This window comes from Muntiacus reevesi, chromosome 18 (genome assembly GCF_963930625.1).
Source record: "Muntiacus reevesi chromosome 18, mMunRee1.1, whole genome shotgun sequence".
NCBI lineage: Eukaryota > Metazoa > Chordata > Mammalia > Artiodactyla > Cervidae > Muntiacus > Muntiacus reevesi.
This window is the reverse complement of record NC_089266.1, coordinates 7,147,137-7,167,533: the sequence shown is the minus strand read 5'-3', so window position 1 is coordinate 7,167,533 and position 20,397 is coordinate 7,147,137. Positions and strand designations below refer to the sequence as shown.

General features: G+C 49.0%; 1 protein-coding gene across 2 annotated transcripts in view; it reads right to left on the bottom strand.

Annotated features, from left to right (window-relative positions):
* Positions 1 to 20,397, bottom strand: part of SAP30BP (SAP30 binding protein) — a 32,318-nt gene that overhangs the window by 9,996 nt on the left and 1,925 nt on the right. For both annotated transcript variants that reach the window (XM_065909903.1, XM_065909904.1), the window contains exons 3-4: positions 18,484 to 18,531; positions 1,118 to 1,160 (exon numbers count right to left, since the gene is read on the bottom strand). In XM_065909903.1, the coding sequence (XP_065765975.1) occupies positions 1,118 to 1,160; positions 18,484 to 18,531 (91 nt within the window). The remainder of the gene's footprint in view (positions 1 to 1,117; positions 1,161 to 18,483; positions 18,532 to 20,397) is intronic.

Here is a 20,397-nt window from a genome sequence, read left to right as displayed (position 1 = left end):
CGCTCTGCTCCCTCTGCCCGTGAAACCAACTGCGCTGCCCCTCCGGTGCCATTTTCCAAAGATCAGGCTCTTTGGTTTTAGGAAAATTTGGGTTTGTTTTTTAATAGGAGAAGAAAGACTCATACTCCATTCATCAGCAAACCTGGGGCTGAAGGGCAGAATCCCACCGAGCATCTGGGCTGCTCCACGTGGTCAGGGCCCTACCCAGTCCTCCCCTCAGGAGACAAATATCATGAATGGTGTTCCCAACAACCAGAATGGGTCCCCACCTGCCAGCCCTGGTGAAGGCATCCTGTCCAGCAAAAGAACAGGCTGGAGGGGCTGCTGGATACAGCATTTCCAGCCTGGGCACCCCCCACCCCCCCGGCAGGGCGAGTGAGCCGCAAAGGCGCCATCTGGGAGAGAGGAGCAGGAACTCCGCTCTGTGAGGATTAATGATGGAAAGTGGGCGGGAAGAGACAGACAGTCTCGCCACGGAGGGGGAGGGCCAACCCCCCACAACGTGAGGCTGGGCCAGGCCTTGGGGGAAGCCTTTGCCAGACAAAGTCCATGGCAGAAATGAAAGGAGTCGAGAGACCTTCTGAAAGGCTGAAGAGGATGGACTAACACGGGGCTGGGATGACACATGGGCCATGTTCCAGAACCGTAACCACCCTGGCCAGTTACACAAAGGGCCCCAGGCTCCAGGGCTGGGAGCCATGCTCCCTCCCGGGGACACAGCAGCATGCCGGCAGAGGCCACGTTTGCGCCCTGAGCCCATGAACACGCCAGCGGAGACGCTCAGGGGGTCCAAGGCTGGAGGACAGGCGCAGAGCTCAAGAACAAGCTCTCAGCTGGAGGGGGCCCTGAGTCCCTCCTGACAACACTGGCAACTGACCAAAGTTCCATGAAATGCACCATAAAAACAGTTTTCAAAGAAGAATTGTTCCCTGGGTGTCTCACCCAGATGTCTTAGGAAATGCCAAAGGCCCTGAGAGTCAGAGTCCGGAGACAGGCTCTCAGCTGAGCTGCTGCCTCGGCTGAAGCAAAGAGAAGCCGCCTGGGTGGCTGGAAGCCAGCTGGCTCTGGGCAAGGCTCAGAGACCTGCCCCTGGCACCCTCCACCCCAGGGTACTCACCAACTAATTCCTGGGGATCTCGCTTTTCTACTTCCGGGTTATCCTGCAAGAGAAAAAGAGAAACACAAGGAGTAAGCGCGGGGCTCCTGACCCAGAGTCACTCTCCTCAGACACCACTCAGGATTTTTAAGAAGAAAAGGTAGAAGCACTGCGAGGAGCCCGCAGAGCGAGCCGACACTTTGGGGGTCCTGAGACCCATGAACCTCAGAATATTCCTTCTTCCTTCATCAGAGCAGCCCGGATGCTCCAGCCACCTGCTTCAGTCTCTCCTCCACGGCCTCCAGCAGTGACCACACCCCCAACGCCGAGGAGAGCGACCAGCAGCCAGCCAGCCATGACCTGCAAACCTGGACCCTGCCACTGCTCCTCTGGACCTGGCCAGCCGCCTCAGAACACAGCACCTCTGCCCGGCGCCCAGGAAACAAGAGGTGGCTACAGAATCTCAAGACCAAAACGCAAGAGACTGTCTCCTCCCAAGAGATTTTTCTCACTTTCAGCTTCAGCAAAAAGGGAGGCTTTATCACAGGGGCAGTTCACTGAACCGGGGGCAGGCAGGGGGCAGGCAGGCCGCAGGCCTTCAGTGAGTCACGCGCTCTCAGGACAGTCCAGCTCCAGGCAGCTTGACTGTCTCCCAGCTCACCTGCTGGTTCTCTTTACACGGGCTCCGTCTCTCCAAAGAAAGCTCTCTGACCCTTCATGCAAGCCCCTGCCCCCAGCACCCACTTCCATGCCATGTCCTCCGTTCTGGAGGTATACAGAGCCCTAGGGGCAAAGGTTTCTCTTCAGACCGCTCCGGATCTCACTGCTCAAAGTAAAGGCTTCCCTGCAGATCCAGTGGTTCCAATGCAAGGCACATGGGTTTAGTCCCTGGTTGGGGAACTAAAACCCCCATGTGCTATGTGTCGTAGTCAAGAAAATCCAGTTCTGGCCATGGTCACATGGGTGGGCACCTACTTTCCTTGCTTCTGCTGCCCCAAATGCACAATGGTAAATACATACCTGTTCTCCCCATTTCTGGAGAAACCGAGCCCCTCAACACAGGTCGGGGGTCTCAGGTGCCATGACATGGCATGATCACAGTGGCAGAAGCTGTGCTCATGAGGCTGGATCTTGTGTCCCCTCGCTTTGGTCAGTGAGGAAGGAGATAAGACAGTAACAATCGCAGGCACATGGAGGCGGCCGGGCAGCGCTGTGTATGCCACTCACACAATGCGACTTGACACCAAGGTGACATCTCAGAAGGCAGGCACAGGGAGGCCACCAACCCCCCAGCCCCCAGGCTCTGTTCTAAGACCAGCAGTTCTTAGCCCTCTTCTCCAAAAAGTCCCTGGGACAGGCCAAAACCCCCTCATTCTTTGGAACACTGCAGCTATTCATTCGACCTGGACGGGCATAACGTCCATGCCAGGTTGCTTAGCAACCATCACCCCCAGTCACTCGCCCCCTGCCAATCAGGTGGGCAAAGCGGAGGCACCCCCAGAGGGCTGCCGCACCAAATTCAGGTTGGTCATCAATCAGCTGCTCCACAGAGAGCGGGTCTCCACCGGCCCCACAACAATCCCTTTGTAGCTATGACTCTGGGGGAACCCATGCTAAAGAGTGTGGCAAGCTGGGCTGTAAAAGGTCCTTAATTCTCTCTCCAGGGGACAGCTGTCTGGGTGCTCACTGTGGGAAAACATCACTTAGGCACATCCTACCTCCCCTCTGGGGACATCTGGCTGGCCCCACAGGCCTGATGCATTAACTCATCAAAGGCCTCCTAGGGCTCTTTCCCAAAGCGCTGCCCTGGGCCCTTTAGAGGCCAAAATGCAGAGCAGTGAGGAAGGAGGCAAGACAGCCATGTGGGAATTCTGCTGTCTGCTCCAGGCTCACAGGAAGTTGGTCACCAAACAAGCAAGGAGCCTCTTCAAAGGGGAAAGGCTATGTTCACACCACAAGCTTCTTATAAGATTAAAAGGTGTGAGGCTCCCGGGCCTGCCTGTGTCCAGTGATGGGAGGCGGAGTGGGTGGGCAGAGGCGGAGATTCCTGCATTTCACAAGGGCCTGGGCTGGCTTAGCTGAGCTTTGTTTAGTCACGTCTTGGGGAGAAAAAGAGATGATGGGGCAAAATCACAAACAGGAAGTCTTTCTACTTTCAGGCCTTCCTTTTTTGGCCTGGCTTCTCATTTTCCCCCAGATTTATCTTTCTATACGTGCTCCCCTCCCCAAAGTAACCTGGTAGTTGGTTTCAGTATGACAGCTAGTCTCTGCTTTTCTACTCTCACAGCGTGCATCTCAAGTCCCATGAAACTATGGCCTCTTATTCAATTCCAAACCAGCACCCCAGAAAGAAGTTCCACACCCCCACCCCTTCCCAACTGGAACCCAGCTCCACACTATCTGCAAGCAAAGTGCACGGACCCAACTGCAAGCAAAGATTCTCCTGCCTTGAGAGAACACTAAAAGCCAAACACCTAACTGAGCCTCCGCAGGCTGGGAGCCACAAGCTACGGCAAGGTTCTGGAGTCGGCTTGTCTAGATCCCCAACTTGCGTCACAGGCGCCTGTGATTCCTAAGGCCCCGGAGAGTCAAACAATGGGACTCTGGGCCTCCTGGTGGCCACACCTTGTTACGCTCTAGCAGGGAATTCCTCTGCCCTCTGATGTGGACACGTGGGTTGTGGGTCTGTTGAGTTCCTGGGCGTGTGGCGTGGTACCAAGGTGCCCCCGAAGAAGAAAGCCAATGACCCAAGTGCTTCCACATCCAAAAGGTGCCTGACCCCCCGCTGTCCCAACGTGAGCCTGAGAAGGGCTGGACTACACCCCAGAAGGACCTAGAGCCACGCAACACATGTTCTCGGAATGGAGTTGGTTGCTGGGGATACTGGACACTGGGGGTACTGAGGAAAGCCCAGCGAGGAAGGAGAGTCAGGGCGTCCGGGGAGACCACTGAGGACAGGCGTCAAACACCCCAGAGATGCTTTTTAGAACCACTTACGCTCAACTGTCCATCGAGGCAACTTTCATCCAACGAAAGCTGCTTTGCGGGTGAGGACGGGGCTCCACCTTCAATACAAAGACCCAGAGGGACAGTCATGCCTCAGATACCAGGAATTCAGCACAAAAATGAACGAAGTGCTCGGGGTAGTTATCTTGGATGCCAGCCATGGTGCTGGAAAAAACAACTGATGAAGTATTTAAAAGGGCTATCTCCTTAGATTGAAGGAAGGTTCACACATTAAGCTGCCAGCAGTTCAAGAAACCGGTTTGGCAAAACCTGCCAGAGAGAGACTTGGTACATCCTTAAAGAGGCAGGAGGGGAGCAGGAGAGGACACGAGCAAAAAGCAACAAGAGCCCACTGTTCTTTCCTTCCTCCAAAGCACGGTTTCAGAAGGCTCACAGGACACCCGCCTGGACTTGTACGAACCCACCCTCCCTGGCCTCTAGGTGGATATTCCGTTGGCCACAGAAATGAACTCAGCCTGGAGATCCAGTTATCAGACAGATGACTGTCTGCATCGGCTGGGAGGCACGAGTCCCAGAGACCTGGACAGACCTGGACGTGACAGCACACGCCCCCTCAGACACCCCGGCGGGGCGCTTTTCACCCAATTCCTCAGGAAGGTGGAGACAGGGCGTCCTGCCCGGGAGAGCACTGCACATAGCACTTCCCAGGGGGAAAGACCAGGCAAATCTGGTTTCTGCTCCCCAGTTCAATTCCTGTTAAGACACAGGAAAAACAAAGCAAAACAAAATCCGTATCGTCCCACGAAGCCAAGTGAGAAAGGCAGAAGGAAAACGCTGAGGCCTCTTCTTCAGACTGCCTGCACCCCCTACTCTCCCAGGGCTTAAGTCCCTCTGACCAGGGTGTGAGGTGGCTGCCGTGGGCTGGGGCCGTCCATGAAGGGCTGTGATCTGAACCTAATAATTTTGGTTTTGTAGTCAGTCGTGTCTGAAACTTGGAAGAATCTAACAGTCCTTTGGCAGGGGTCTCATTTTTTGGAATTACGGAATCTGGGATGTGGTTCTCCCTGCAGAGAATACAAAAGTCCGGCCACCAGCAAAACCATGACCAGGGCCGAGGAAGGAAGTGAAAACAATATGGCTCCATGACACGGGACAAGCTGCCGCGTGAGCTGGCGGTTTACTCAGCAGAGGAGCGGCAGCTCCTGGTGGCGAGGGTGGAGGTTTGTTTACAGCCAACACTTCATCAACACTTCCGAGCCAGCCCCACAAAGCACACTCGAAGCTCCGGGGTCCAACTTGAGACAAGGCAAGTTGGGGGCTGGATTCCGCCAAATCTAAACTCTGCCTTTTCTCCCCACGTTCGGGAGCACTAGGCACAGAGAAAACCCTCTGAGCAGAGGGCAAAGGACAGTCGCTCCCTACTCCAGGGGAAAGAATGTTCCAGACTAGGTTTTTCTGGCCGAAGATGCAATGCTGCATCTTAAAAGTAGGGGGCAGCTGGGGAGGCAGACCAGAGAAACAAAGCCTCCCAAATCTTCTGTCCTCTCAGACCTGGGGCAGCCCGAGCAGTTACAAAGCCCTGGTGACATCTCACTCCATGAGCAGAGATCTCACTCAAAAAGAACCCTCACTGTGGCCTGAAGCCCCGGGCACACTCTGCTGGCCAAGTCGGCCTCCTTCTCTGCCCCAGGGTCCTGGCAAGGCAGCTCCGTGGATCACCCTCTCCCCAACTCCGGCCTAGGAAGCCCCCTTTAGACTTCAGACCTCTGCTCAAGGAAGCAGTCCTCCACCCCACCCCCACCTGGCCAACGAGGATGCCTGCCCTGTTCTGTGTGTTCAATGTCTTGTTTGCCATTGTGTTCCCAGCGCCTGCAACAGCCAGTGCCCCGCCCACAACAGGCGCTCAAACACGGATCTCACACAGACAGACAGACAGACAGACAGACACACCCTCCCTCCCCTCCGCTCCGCCGCCACCCACGCCTAACCAGCCAGTGGTCAGTAGTTTTTCAGTCCTGTTTAGGGTTTCAAAGCAAACATCACCCCCAGACTCCAAACTTGTTAAAATCCACAGGGAGTTTCAATGTGTGGACTCAACATCAGAAAGCAAGGTGGCAGAGCAGCTAAAGGAGCAGAACAGGGCAGGCAGGAGTGTGTGTGTGTGTGGGGGGGCACCAATACAGAATTTAAAACACCTTAAGTCTACCTTGTTGCTCCTGATCTGAAGACAAGGAAAAAAAAGAATTATTGTAAAGTTCATTTATTTATTCCACAAATAACTTACCAAGCATTTATTATGTACCAGGCAATGGGCCAAACACTAGGCATGTGATACAAACAAAACTCAGTCTTGGGGAATAATGTTAGGTATCACGCTAAGCACTTCAGTGAAAGACCTCATTTAGTTCTCATGACAGCCTTGTGAGCTTGTAGGCAGACAATCCTGCTGTTTCAGGAGCCGAGGAACCCCGAGAAGGCCGCCTGAAGGCTTCAAGCTGACGGACAAGCAAGGTTTTCTGTGACACATGTGAGTCACTTCAGGATGCCCAGAAAGCAGCCATTCCAAATGGCTCTAAGCTCCAGAATAAAATCATTGTGGTCTGACAGTGTCAGGGGCATGGACGAGAGGCAGTAACCCCAAGACTCAGCGGCAGTCACTGAACCCAGCATTGCGTGGGGGCAGCCCCCTGAGGTGCAGACCCCCGGCAGGGGTTGCTTCACCTACACGCCCAGAAGAAAGCCTGTCACCAGCACATTTCCTTCAGTTGTATCCTGCTGGTCAGGACTGAGCCACTGCCACGGCAGGCTGCCTGCCTGCGGATGGAAACACTCAACATATCAGAAAAATGGGCGGAAGCTGGTGGGGCCATTTCGGATTCAATGGACTTGCCTTCACACCCAGCTCACTGCTGGGAAGGCTCAGCTCCACAAGCAGAGAGGTTTCTACAGGAAAGGGTTAAACAGGCGTCTGCCAAGACAGTCTAAGCCAGCTCCAGGGCTGGCCTTGGAGATGGAAGCAAAGGCAGGGAGGGGGAGAGAAACAGTCTCTCTGAAATCCTGGCTTCAGTAATGCCCCCATGGCGCTGAGGCTCTGTCACGTGGAACTACCCAGACTTCATGTGAAGGCAAGCTCTGGCTGGAGCCACCTCCCAAGGGGAGACAAAGCTGACTATTTCAAATTTAACCACAGACCTGATTAGAGACACCTGAAGATGCGGAGGGGGGAATTCTTTACCACTGAACCACCTGGGAAGCCCAATGTTAATACAAATGAGTAAAATCCTGTCAAACCCAGGAATCCTACAGTAGCATCTCAAGGGACATGGACTGAAGCAAGGAACAGAGGTGAGAAGTGCCGGATCCCTAAAGACAGGCAGCTTCCCTTCTACAACATAAATTTCGAAAAGTTAAGTCCTCACTGGGGAAGGAGGCACCCAGCCACACCTTGGTTAGAAATTCGTGGCATGTGGCCCCGAAGGGAAGGAAGTCTGCCGGGGCCGGCGTGGCTGATGGGCGGGTGGACCGGGCATGCAGCGGCTCCTTCTTGGATGCAGAACCACGCAGGGGCGGGGTGGGGCTCCTGGGAGTCTCCACTTCAGCTGAGCGGGGCGAGTGCTGTCAAGAAGGCCCGGATGGCAGCTGTGGGGCTGTCGGGACGGGGGGTGAGAGGGACAGTAGCGGTCCTTCTTCCCTTTGCAGGAGATCACAACTCCCAGCAACTGCAACCTTTCTCCCAGCGGTGTTTCGGCTACAAGTGTAGCCAAGCTGCCTTCAGAAGGCGGCGAGACAGAGGACCTACCTTGGATTTCTTTCAATCTGAACAAGAGAGCTATCTGCACAGCGTGCCCTGCCTCTGTCCTCCTGTCTGCTGCTCAGATCAGATCATCACCCAGATGGACTTGCAGACCCTAGCCTGGGGTGGCTGGGTTCTCCCTGGCATGGGAATTCTGTCACTTACTCTGTGAGGGCCACCTCTGCCTTGTTCAAGAGCAGCCCAAAAGAAGGCCAAGCGGCCACTCACTGTGGTGAAAGCAGGGAAATGCTAGTGGTAAATAGGCCTGGGCATTTTCAACAGTTCAAAGGCCACATTACAGCGGCCAGAAGACAAGACCGGAAGGCTCACAAGCCGGGAATGGTCAAGGGCCATTTCCTTCTGTGCACGTAGGTGAGTCATGCTGTCTTTTTTTTCCCTTTCCTAATCAGTACTCAAAGGATCATGGGTCTGGGAGGCAGAACACCGGGGCAAGCAGGAAATGAAAACCATCTCTGGAAGGACCAAGCATACATCCTCCTCCACACACAGACACAACTCACCAAAAGCCAACATACATCCATCGAGTCTCATAACACCGCAGTGAAGCAGACTATTATTTCCATTTCACAGAGGAGCTAACCAAGGCAAAATACAATGAAGCAGTTTATGCCCATAAATGTCAATGTTGGAATTCAAACTCCAGCCTGACTGCAAAGCCTAGAAATACCATTTCCCAACTTCTTGCCTCCTCCCTTGAGACCAGGAGGCTGTGAATAGCCACAATTTCTATGAGACCCTTGGTTCAACCACTGGAGAAAGTGGAAGTGTTAGTTGCTCAGTTATGTCCGACTATTTGTGACCCCATGAACTAGAGACAGCCAGGTTCCTCTGTCCATGGGATTCTCCAGGCAAGAATACTGGAGTGGGTAGCCATTCCCTTCTCCAGGGGATCTTCCTGACCCAGGGATCGAACTTGGGTCTCCTCCTGCATTGCAGGCAAGATTCTTTACTGTCTGAGCCACCCAACATTAAAGAGCCAGGAGGTGAAATTCCTCTCCAGGAATGACTCCACAGCAGGTCACAGGCAGGCAGGTGTTACACCCTCCACTTAAGGAGAAGATGGCCAGATCTATTATCTTTTAACTACAGTGATCAGGGGAAACAGCTCAAGAATTCATGGTGCCCCAGTGAGTAATGTCTGAGCTTACATGAACGGAAGGGCAGGTCCTGAGGACTTACTCACCTACACACTGGGTGCTGCCACCGCATCCTTAGCTAGAGATTTCCTGGGGGCTTACAGAAGAAATGCTACTAAATCCTGAATCCTACTGAGCCAGCCTCCCTTACTGGGTGAACAATCCCATGGACTTCCAATGAGAACTTACATTTTAAAGAATGAATTACTTCTTGTGACTTGTGTGAAGAGCACCGCACATTTCCTGTCCATCAGGGACTCTCATTGGAAAGAAATTGCCTATACAACACTTTAGTTAACAACAACTACAAAAATACTTTCATATTTTGCTATTCTGATGTGCCATTTCTGGATTTTACCTTAGCTGAACATATGAGGAGGACTAAGGGAATTGGTGTGAAAAAATGTGTTGCTACTGACTGGCATTACTAGTAGAATAAAAGTTGGTGAATCTCAACCTTTTCTTCATCATTCTCCATTTGTTGAAGGTATTTAGAAAATTATAAAAACAATCTTTCCTAAAGTAGTTTTATTGAGATATAAAACCCACCCTGTTATTCTCAACTGTAATTTTTCATTTATGCCATATTATATAATTAGGTTTCCCAGGTGGCTCTGAGGTAAGAAATCCACCTTCCAATGCAGAAGACACAGGTTTGATCCCTGGGTTGGGAAGATTTCCTGGAGAAGGAAATGGCAATCCACTCCAGTATTCTTGCCTGAGAAATCCCATGGACAGAGGAGACTGGTGGACTACAGTCATGGGGTCATAAAAGAGTCAGACTAAAACAACATTATAGAATTACCCAGACTACTGTAATACTGAAGATGTTTATAATACAAATGAGAACAAAACTGGATACAAAATAGTTACCCTGTTACACCGGCAAACCTAAAAAGATGGAAGAATGAAACTGGCAACACTGTCAGGATCATGGTATTAGGTGATTTTTTTCTTTCATTAAATATTCAATCTTGCTATTATTATAGTCTTACAACAAAATATGCACAAAATAAAAACAAAATCCTGACAAGATAACCACCAGAAAAAGTGCCATATGACCCTTTCCATGTCAAAGACCTCTAAGAGGTCCATATTTAAACTCTAACAAGGTAACCTTTGCTGTCCCATCCTGAAAAAGAATTCTCAGTAGAACAATCCACAAGGGAGGCTTCGCCAGAAGCTCACCAAGCAAAGGCATACAATGGTCCAATCGCCGCTGGCTGTAAAGGGTCTCTGGTTCCTCTGCCACCCCCACAACCTGCCTCTGGAGTATCCTTCAGGATGACTAGAACCCTATGCTGCTTCTTCGTGAAAAGTCTGGCATCTCCCTTTCTGATTCTAGAGCCCTGGAGGTACAGCCAACAGACCCAAAGCCCAGGGAGGAAAGCATTTGCTCTGCACGGATCCTGCGGAAGCTGGCGCCTCTTCCCTTGCGTGGTCACTAAGAGAATGCTGGCAGGCTCCTGAAGTTCTTCCTAGAATGGGTGTCAACAACAAACTCCAGGGAAACAAGCTCTGTGGGCTGCTTTCGGTCTCCAGGCCTTTGATTCTGACATTTTCAAAGACCATTAATAATGCTGGGTTGGGGAGAAGCGGCTGGAGAGGGCAGGAAGAGTGCGGATTACTGACTCAGTTCTGCCCCAGGCAAATCCTTCATCTCAGTTCTGGGTCAATAAATAACACTCGGCAACCAGGACGCTGGTCCTTCTTGAGGGAGTTCAGGTGTGTACATGCAGCCACTGAAGGCGGAAGCCCACTCACCCCGCTGAGCCAGGCCTCCACCAAGCCCCACTGCTCTGAAACTCTGTGAATGTCCACCAATGCAGTGGTGTCCATCAAGGCACCCCAGGAAATGGCCATGAAATTTACAAATTTCAAGGGAAACAGCAATTACTCGACATCTTGTCTGATACCACACTAATTTATGGGTTATTTTTTCCACGTGGCTATACTAAATTGTGGGGCTTCCCAGGTGGCTCCGTGGTAAAGAACCTGACTGCCAGTGCAGGAGACGCAGGTTCAATCCCTGGGTTGGGAAGATTTCCTGGCGACGGAAACAGCAACCCACTCCAGTATCTTTGCCTGGGGAATCCCATGGACAGAGGAGCCTGGTGGTCTACAGTCACGAGTTAGCAGCCAAACAGTAACATACTAAATCATGAGGACACTGATGCTGATTGTTTGGAGAACATTACTTACTGAACAACTGTTAGGTTATTTCTTTTGGCCTAGGAGTTCTGCGAAAAATTCCTGTGACACCAAGGGTGCTGTGAACTGAGAAACTATAGTAACTTCTGACCTCCAGGATGGGGACAGAATCAGACAGCCAAGCACTGCTCAAAACCCCATCTCAGGCTGAGAAAAGACACGTCCCTACACGCTCTCCCCTATCGCTGCCTGGGATCACAGCCCTGACTTCAGACGTGCCCAGAGTGGTTGAAGTTTGCCTGGTGACCCACAACTGGGGGTAAGCCACGCCAGCGCTCAACCCCAGTCTTCCGACTCCAAACCTACTAGACTGGCTCTGGGTTGTGAATTCCTCATTTTTGCACTACTTTTGGGGTTTGAAGGATTATTGAAATGCTTTCTTTGAACTGGGGTTGTTCACGCCTTTTAAAAAATGCTGGAACAATTTTTTTCCCCACCCAATGTCACCTTCTTGACCCAGAAACACTATTTTGTTTTGACAGATGTTTGCTCCTTGGGCTTCGAGGATTCCTTCCCTGGGTCAAAGCCTGGACCAGCGCGCCTCGCCCCGCAGTGGGAGGCTGGGCCTCCCAGTGAGTTGCCCACAGGCTGCTCCAGCTCACCCGTGCCAGCTCTCAGTGCCTGTGTTTGTTTGCAGAGGAAGGGTGTCAGGGACAGTGGACGAGTGGAAATACCTTTATCCACAGAACAGTGGGAGTGGGGGAAAAAAAACAAACAGGGGGGAAAGTTCCAGGGCAACCGAGGTAAAACAAGGACAAAGGAGGGTGGCGAAAAGGGAAGCTTGTGGGCCAAGGGCAAACAGATGGAGGAAGCACTTGAGCTTCGGGGGCCCATCACGGTGGTGAGGAGCCGGACAGAGGGCTGCCCCGCCCGGTCTGACTCTGTCTAGGACAGCAGTGCCACCTTCTGTTGAGTGACTGGAACACCTGAGTCTGGCTGCTTACTGAGGAGGTGAGGCGAGAACAAGACCTGATGGAACAGAAGCACCTGGGCATCTTGCTTCCTGCGGGACACTCTGCCACCTCCTCTAAGCTCCTTTTCTCTAGTTTAGGGCCAACTCAGCAACCCCAGGGCCCGATCCCTGCCACCCTGGGCTGATGGATCAGGAACACAGGCTCCCTATGTGGTGGGGGGGGTGGGGGGGTGGGGGTGGGGCCTGGAGTTCTCATTTCTTCCTCAAACTCCCAAATATGGGGCTCTGCACTCATAGGTAACCCAAACATCAGCGTGATAAAAATGAGGGCCGTTTCCAGTCTCTGTATTCTACTTTTGTACTCCTCAAAGTCAACAGATAATAAAGTTGGAAAATACACAACTTTGCTTATCCACAATGCCAAGTCCTTTCCAAAGAAGCACCTTGGGGGTTTACTCCAACTCCAACCCTCACATTTCTTTTAGGACACTGGTGACTAGTGGTTTCATATAAGGCCCAGAAACAGAGTTCACTACCTCCTGAAGCAGCTTGACTCATGTTTGGCCTGAGAAGTCGGGCAGTTCTTTGTTCAGTTCAGTTGCTCAGTCATGTCCGACTCTTTGCAATCCCATGGACTGCAGCACACCAGGCCTCCCTGTCCATCACCAACTCCCGGAGTTTACTCAAACTAATGTCCACTGAGTCGGTGATGCCATCCAACCATCTCATCCTTTGTCGTCCCCTTCTCCTCCCACCTTCAATCTTTCCCAGCATCAGGGTCTTCAAATGAGTCAGTTCTTCACATCAGCTTCAGCATCAGCCCTTCCAATGAATATTCAGGACTGATTTCCTTTAGGATTGACTGGTTGGATCTCCCTGCAGTCCAAGGAACTCTCAAGAGTCTTCTCCAACATCACAGTTCAAAAGTATCAATTCTTCAGCGCTCAGCTTTCTTTATGGTCCAACTCTCACATCCATACATGACTACTGGAAAAACCATAGCTTTGACTAGATGAACCTCTGTCGGCAAAGTAATGTCTCTGCTTTTTAACATGCTGTCTAGGTTGGTCATGACTTTTCTTCCAAGGAGCAAGCGTCTGTTAATTTCATGGCTACAGTCACCATCTGCAGTGATTTTGGGGCCCCCAAAAATAAAGTCTGTCACTGTTTCCCCATCTATTTGCCATGAAATAATGGGCCAGATGCCATGATCTTAGTTTTCTGAATGTTGAGTTTGAAGCCAACTTTTTCACTCTCCTCTCTCTTTCACTTTCATCAAGAGGCTCTTTAGTTCTTTTTCGCTTTCTGCCATAACAGTGGTGTCATCTGCATATCTGAGGTTATTGATATTTCTCCCGGCAATCTTCATTCCAGCTTGTGCTTCATCCAGTACAGCATTTCTCATGATGTACTCTGCATGTAAGTTAAATAAGCAGGGTGACAATACACAGCCTTGACGTACTCCTTTCCCTATTTGGAACCAGTCTGTTGTTCCATGTCTAGTTTTAACTGTTGCTTCCTGACCTGCATACAGATTTCTCAAAAGGCAGGTCACGTGGTCCGGTAGTCCCATCTCTTTCAGAATTTTCCACAGTTTGTGATGATCCACACAAAGGCTTTGGCATAGTCAATAAAACACATGTTTTTCTGGAACTCTTGCTTTTTCGATGATCCAATGGATGTTGGCAATTTGATTTCTGGTTCCTCTGCCTTTTCTAAATCCAGTTTGAACATCTGGTAGTTCAGGGGTCACATATTGTTGAAGCCTGGCTTGGAGAATTTTGAGCATTACTTTACTAGTGTGTGAGATGAGTGCAATTGTGCAGTAGCTTGAGCATTCTTTGTGATTGCCTTTCTTTGAGATTGGAATGCAAACGGACCTTTCCCAGTCCTGTGGCCACTGCTGAGTTTTCCAAATTTGCTGGCATATTGAGTGCAGCACTTTCACAGCATCATCTTTTAGGATTTCAAATAGTCCAACTGGAATTCCATCACCTGCACTAGCTTTGTTCGTAGTGATGCTTCCTAAGGCCCACTTGACTTTGTTATATGAAGGCAAACATCTTCCCTGCAATTCTCTGCGTTCCTTGAGTTCCACACAGGGCTGCCACTGCCCTGCCCTCATTAGACCTTCAAACAGCAGCCTGAAACTTCCAGCGATGCCCCTGGTCTTCCCTCTCCCAGCTCCTTAACGTTCTCCACCTGATGTGATTTTAAGTCCCCTCACCTCTGCTCTCCTCAGAGCACACTCCGGTTTAAAATGCAGCTTCCAAAATCTCACAACAGGCCCAGTGACACGTGTGGCCGGTCTGGGAAGCGAGCCGAGGGAGCGCTGGTCACCACAACTAACTACTGAAAGCTAAGTGCCTGTTACATTTCGTCAATCCTCATGAAACAGAAGAGGCAGATTTGAAGATGTGGGTTTATCGTCCTTGGGACGCTCTGCTGCCCTCTACGTGGCTCAGGACACCCGTGAGGCTAGCAGTCAACGGACATGCAGAGGGCAATGAACGCAGCCAGCAGTTAACTAACATTACCCGCCCAAGATTTTTGGTTTTGAAAAACAGTGGTTCTCAAAGTTGATCTGTGGACCCCTGGAGGTCTGCAGGGTCAGAAGTCCTCTGTATGATACTGAGTAAGACACTGATTTGCCCTTTTCACTGATACAGGGCTTCCCTGGTGGCTCAGGCAGTAAAGTGTCTGCCTGCAATGCAGGAGACCCAGGTTCCATCCCTGGGCCAGGAAGATCTCCTGGAGAAGGAAATGGCAATCCACTCCAGTATTCTTGCCTGGAAAATCCCTTGGATGGAGGAGCCTGGTAGGCTACAGTCTGTAGGGTCGCAAAGAGTCGGACACGACTGAGCGACTTCACTTTCACTGTTACATTTACAGAAGTAAAAATGTTAACTTGTTGGCCATTTAGAATAAATCGAGGCAGCTGCACCAGATTTAGCAGTAGTTATAATCTTGGTTTAAAAAAAAAAGTCAATTTCACTTAACAATATCCTTGGTGGAGCATAAAAATGATTGGCCTTGATCCTTGACTTCTCTGAGTCCTTTTTTTTTTTAAACAACATTTTGTGTGACTGGGTTACAAGCTGAACTAGCTGCTTTCTTCACAGAACATCATTTCCACTTGAAAAAGTAACTGACAAACTACAGTTTTCAGACTTATGTAGCTGGCGGGCATTTTCTTAAAGACTAAATCTGTCTCTCATGGTTATTTACCGGCGATAAGATTCAAATTCTCAAGCAAAGACTAGAATCTGAGAAAGTACCTACTTCCCACTGTGAGCACGACTGCTTTCTGATATTTATTGGCTTGTCTGATGAGATCAGTAATGTTGTTAACAAATAAGCATTTTTTTTGGACATTGTAGAATAGAACAAAATGTGTCAACATTTAGGGGACCCACATTATGCAGTAAGCCAACACTGTCCGAATCATCAGTGTCTGATGATGTGATATCAAGTAGGAGAAAAAGAGGCATTTATAGTGGGAGACACCCAAGGATTTTAACGAAGCAGAGAACGAACAGTTCATTGATAAGGATTCATATTCCTGTTGCAACTAACCTTTAGGAAACTACCATCTGTTGAGTTTTGATGAAGCGTCAAAGAACATCCATAAGGACTTGCAGGGCTACCAAAATACTCTTTTTCCAATAATCTGCCTGCATCAAGCCAGAGTTTCCTCAAATTCTTCAACGAAAACAACCTAATGCAACAGACTGAAGACAGAAGCAGCTATAAGAACCTATTAATAGCTGCCTATTCAACTAGACATTAGACATTAAGGAGACTTGTAAAATGCTAAAACAATATCATTTTTTGTTCTAACTTTTTTGGTGGTAATTTCTCACAAAAATGTTATTTATGTTAGTATGTAATAGGTATGTTATTTTTAAATTAAAAAAAAAAAACCAAATATTTAAAACATCAAAAGATAAAACCAAAATGAACAAAAGTTCTTTGGGATTCTTGCTTTTGACTGTGTGAAGAAACCGAATTGGGGGGTGGGTGGGAGGTTCAAGAGGGAGGGAATATATGTACACTTATAGCTGAATCATACTGTCGTACAGCATAAAGCAACACAACACTGTAAAGCAAGTATCCTCCAATTTAAAAAACACTGTTTTGAAAAGTGCTATAGTAAAAAATTAAAAGCGGATCTTAAAAAGCCAACGTAGGAAGGAGGGCCATCTAGTGGGAAAGAGAGTTATGACACCAACTCATTTGCTAACAAAATAAATGACCTCTCCAGTGACAAATCCTAACACTAGACACTTCACATACTTAAGGCAGAAATATGCAAAGTTAATGGTTTGAAAAACAAAAATATTGTTAAATATTGACTGAAATAAAACTTAAATGTGACAGAAAAATTCCAGAAATGGGAGAGGTAGGAGGGGTTTGAGGCGGAGACTAAGATGTGGAAGACAGTGTGATGCCAGCTTAGGCAGAAGGGGAAGCTGGGGCAGGACTGACCATAGGGAACACACAAAACTCATGCTGGGGGTGTTTCTAGTCGTGGAGATGCCACGAGGACTCGGCTTTCTGCCCTCCCCCCAGAGGGCCTCTGCTGGCCACTGGGGACCAAAGGACGTCTGAGCTGGTGGAGCTCAGTCTGATTCCGACGCTCACCCTCCACAAAAACTATGTCGAGTCACTCTGAGAGCTGGGTTTTGTATTGATTTCTGAGGGCTCCCTAATAGGAACAGAAATTGTTCCACAAGGACTCTTCATTCCACAGACTGGAAATTCAAACGACCAAATGAAATAGTCAAGCACATCAGTCAGCCTCCATGTGGGACTGAGAAAGGAGAGGCTGAACACAAAAGACATTGGTAAACTACCGGATTTTGCCTATTTGTGGGGTGGGGGGACTGTTTCTCCTCTCTTACACGGGCATGCCATCATCCCTGAGGATCTCCAGCTTGTATCACTGCATTCCAGAAGGGGAGCCAGTTAAAGGGCATGTGCCCTCCTCTCCAGCCAGCCTCGCCAGGAGGCTCCAGGTTCATGCTGGCAGCTCTAGACAGAGAGGCTCCAAGTCCCACAGATGCTCCTTTTGGTCCACAGTTGAAGCCCTGACACTTGGCGACCCCCTGGGCTTATTTTAGGCACAGGTTCCAAGGCCAACATATCCCAAACACTAAGACAGAAGACGGGCACTAACACTGCTGACCATTTTCTTTCTGCGAGCCCAAGCAGAGCTCAGTGGTCCTTGATGCAGGCCGACGGTCTACCCTCCTACTGGTAATGCTTCGCTGGGTTAAGCCCGGGCTCCTCACTAGGTACAGAAAGGAGCTGGTATCTACAGTCTGTGGGACATTCTTCCTTTCTCCTTCATGCTGATGCCTGAACTTTCTCGGTAGAATGTTTTCTTATCTGCATCATCCACAGCTCTTCATGCTTTATTTCAATGGTTGCACACAGTTCTAGCCAATCACAGAATCAGCTCAAATTTGGAACAGTTCATGTTATCTTTTTGGACATACCCTTGTTTTAGATTATAATTGGGGATAGATTGTAAGTGGGGATAGTTTCTCTAAATTTCACTACGTTACCTTAAAGGCCTCAGCTGGTTGTAAAGTAGTTTTTACACACAAAACTTGGTCGCTATTCCCCAAGGCCAGAGTGATGGAATTAGTCTTTTTCTTTGGAGGCTGGGGGGAATTTATCCCCCAAAGAATGCTTCTTTACCAGGCACATTTATGCTGATGCCCAGCACATAGTACACAAAGCTATCCAACATGGGGGGTGGGGGTGGGCTGTGTGTGTCTTAACCTTTATCACAACGGGTCAGATGTGTGAATTATTCTCAGCTGTTACTGGGATGAAAAATAAGAAGAAATGACCATGCTGTTTCAAAACAAACCATTCTGTATGGTTTACTGGAGAGTGGAAGGCCACTAGCCTGCAAAAACAAGGCTCAGGCTCAACATCCCCAATAGCTGGGAGAGGTCTCATTTTGTCTGACCCTCTATGGCCCTTCTTCACATCTGGACAACTAAAGAGAACCCATAGTGCATGAGGTGGCCCCTGTGGTTTCCTGATTCTAAAAATATTCCTACACCTAACCCACCTGCAGGGGCACAGACCCCACAAAGCCCACCTGGATTTAGAGGACAGGCAGGGGGCTGCAAATTAAGCTGCCTCAAGACAGTCCAGAGTGGTCTCCAGTTCTCTTAAAGCAGGGTTGATCCCCACCCCCACCCCCCAAATTATACTGGTTACACGGTATGTTAGTGGGACAGACCTGGAACCAGACATATGAACTGAGCCATGAGTTAAAAATGCCTTGCTCATATCCAGCCACCCCACCACAGCCAACACCAAATACCTTTGGGTCATCAGCCTCAGGTTTTTCAGTCTCTGAATCGTCATCTTCCTACAAGACAAAGAATTTAGAGGATTAAGCTTAAAGGAGTGGGCCTGAGGTTCTCACATGCATAACTAGGGTATGGAGCAAATTTACCCAGCCTGGGTCGTCCCACCAAGAATCCCTCCCCTACCATATGACCCAGACTCTAGAGAAAGAGAAAGGGAAAAAGAGATGTTCTGGGTAAGAAAAACAGAACATCAGCCGCTCAAAGTCCTTACTCCAGCAAGGTCATAGTCTATATCAATGAAAATGCCTAAGATTAAAGACCACACACACAAAAACGGAGAAAGGCTGCAATACGCTTGAGAAAAGTTCAGGCCCCATAGGATAAAGCAGGCATGGCGCTGCCAGTGAAATACCCATGATTTCAAAGTACAGCAATCTTTTTTTCCTTCTTTGCCTTTCATGAACACAAAGACATCAGACTCAGAGCTCCATGACAGCGTTCGCCTCCCTGAGTGCCATGACCCCTCACCCCAATGCTATACCCGAGCGCATCAACCCAGCAACATCTGCACATCAGCATGAACAATAGGAAGGCAGGCATCAAATGACCAGGGCAAGTGAACTGGGAAAGTCAGGACTGTCCTGGGACCCAGCTGAGGGGGCCCCGCCTCCATCCAAGTTTTTGGAGAACTAACCCATTCTAGTCAGCCTTGTTCCTTATCCAAATGGCCTGCCTGACACGGAGTACCATTTGGACACATTTTCCAATGCGTGCCCCGGCCTCACACAAGCTAGCCCACCATTCCACTGAAACCCAATGAAGGTCAAAGATCAGCTACCCTGTCAGGCAACTGTCTCCTGTGTCTGTTCCACTATGAGCACACCCCAATGCACGGGAGCTGTAATTTCACATCCAGAGGAAAGTTTCATTTGAAACTGCTGTTTTCAATCACCCTAAATGCACCCCTCCCCATATCAAAGAGCACACCAGAGGTTAAAATAACCACCACCTGAGAGACTTCAATTAGCCTGATGGTTTTGAGATTTAATTGTTCTGCAAGGTGTCAAGACAGCCACAGCTTTTAAAGACAATCTGCTGCAAATGAAATCCATCAGGCCAAATAATCAGAGATGTAGCTCAGCTAAATACAATCACATTTTAGAATGTCTATATTGGGACTGGATGTGAGGATTTTACTAAAGTGTGAAATAAAGCTTAAATATGGTGAAAATTCTATGCAAAGTAACTGCAGAGGAACACCTCAAAAACACACATCATGCAAATTTGCTGAAGGAAATAGTTACTGCATGTTAAGCCAGTATGTATATACTCACTTAAGAAGAGTCAGGAAAATAAAACAACTTACAAAGCTTTTCTAAACAATTTTAGTCAATTCTGAATTATCAGCAATAATGGGGGAGGGGAAACCTCAAGGGACAAAAATATCTTCCAAAAGAACAGAATATACAAAATGCATTTTTGTTTAATTTGTAAAGCATTTTAACTCTAACGTTTATGTAGCAATGCATAACATTTTCAAACAAATAAAATATAGAACATTCAGTTCGGTTTAATCGCTCAGTCATGTCTGACTCTTTGCAACCCCATGGACAGCAGACGCCAGGCTTCCCTGTCCATCACCAACTCATTAGGTGTTTTAATTAAAGCTGTTGCTAACCAGTCAGATTTTACATTGAGATACAAGTTTGTATGTCTGTGTTAAGTACCAGTCTGAATCCTTGTTTTTCCCTAGACTTAAATTCTCCAAACTTTAAAATTTTAGGTGACAGTGTATCTAAAGTCTTTCTGGTTAAATTAAGATGCAAGTTCTCTTTTCTTTGCTAGTCAGCACATACTAAACTTTAAGCAAGATTTGATGATCAAGAACACTCTGATAAAAAGTGCCAAGCAGAGTATCAAGAAAG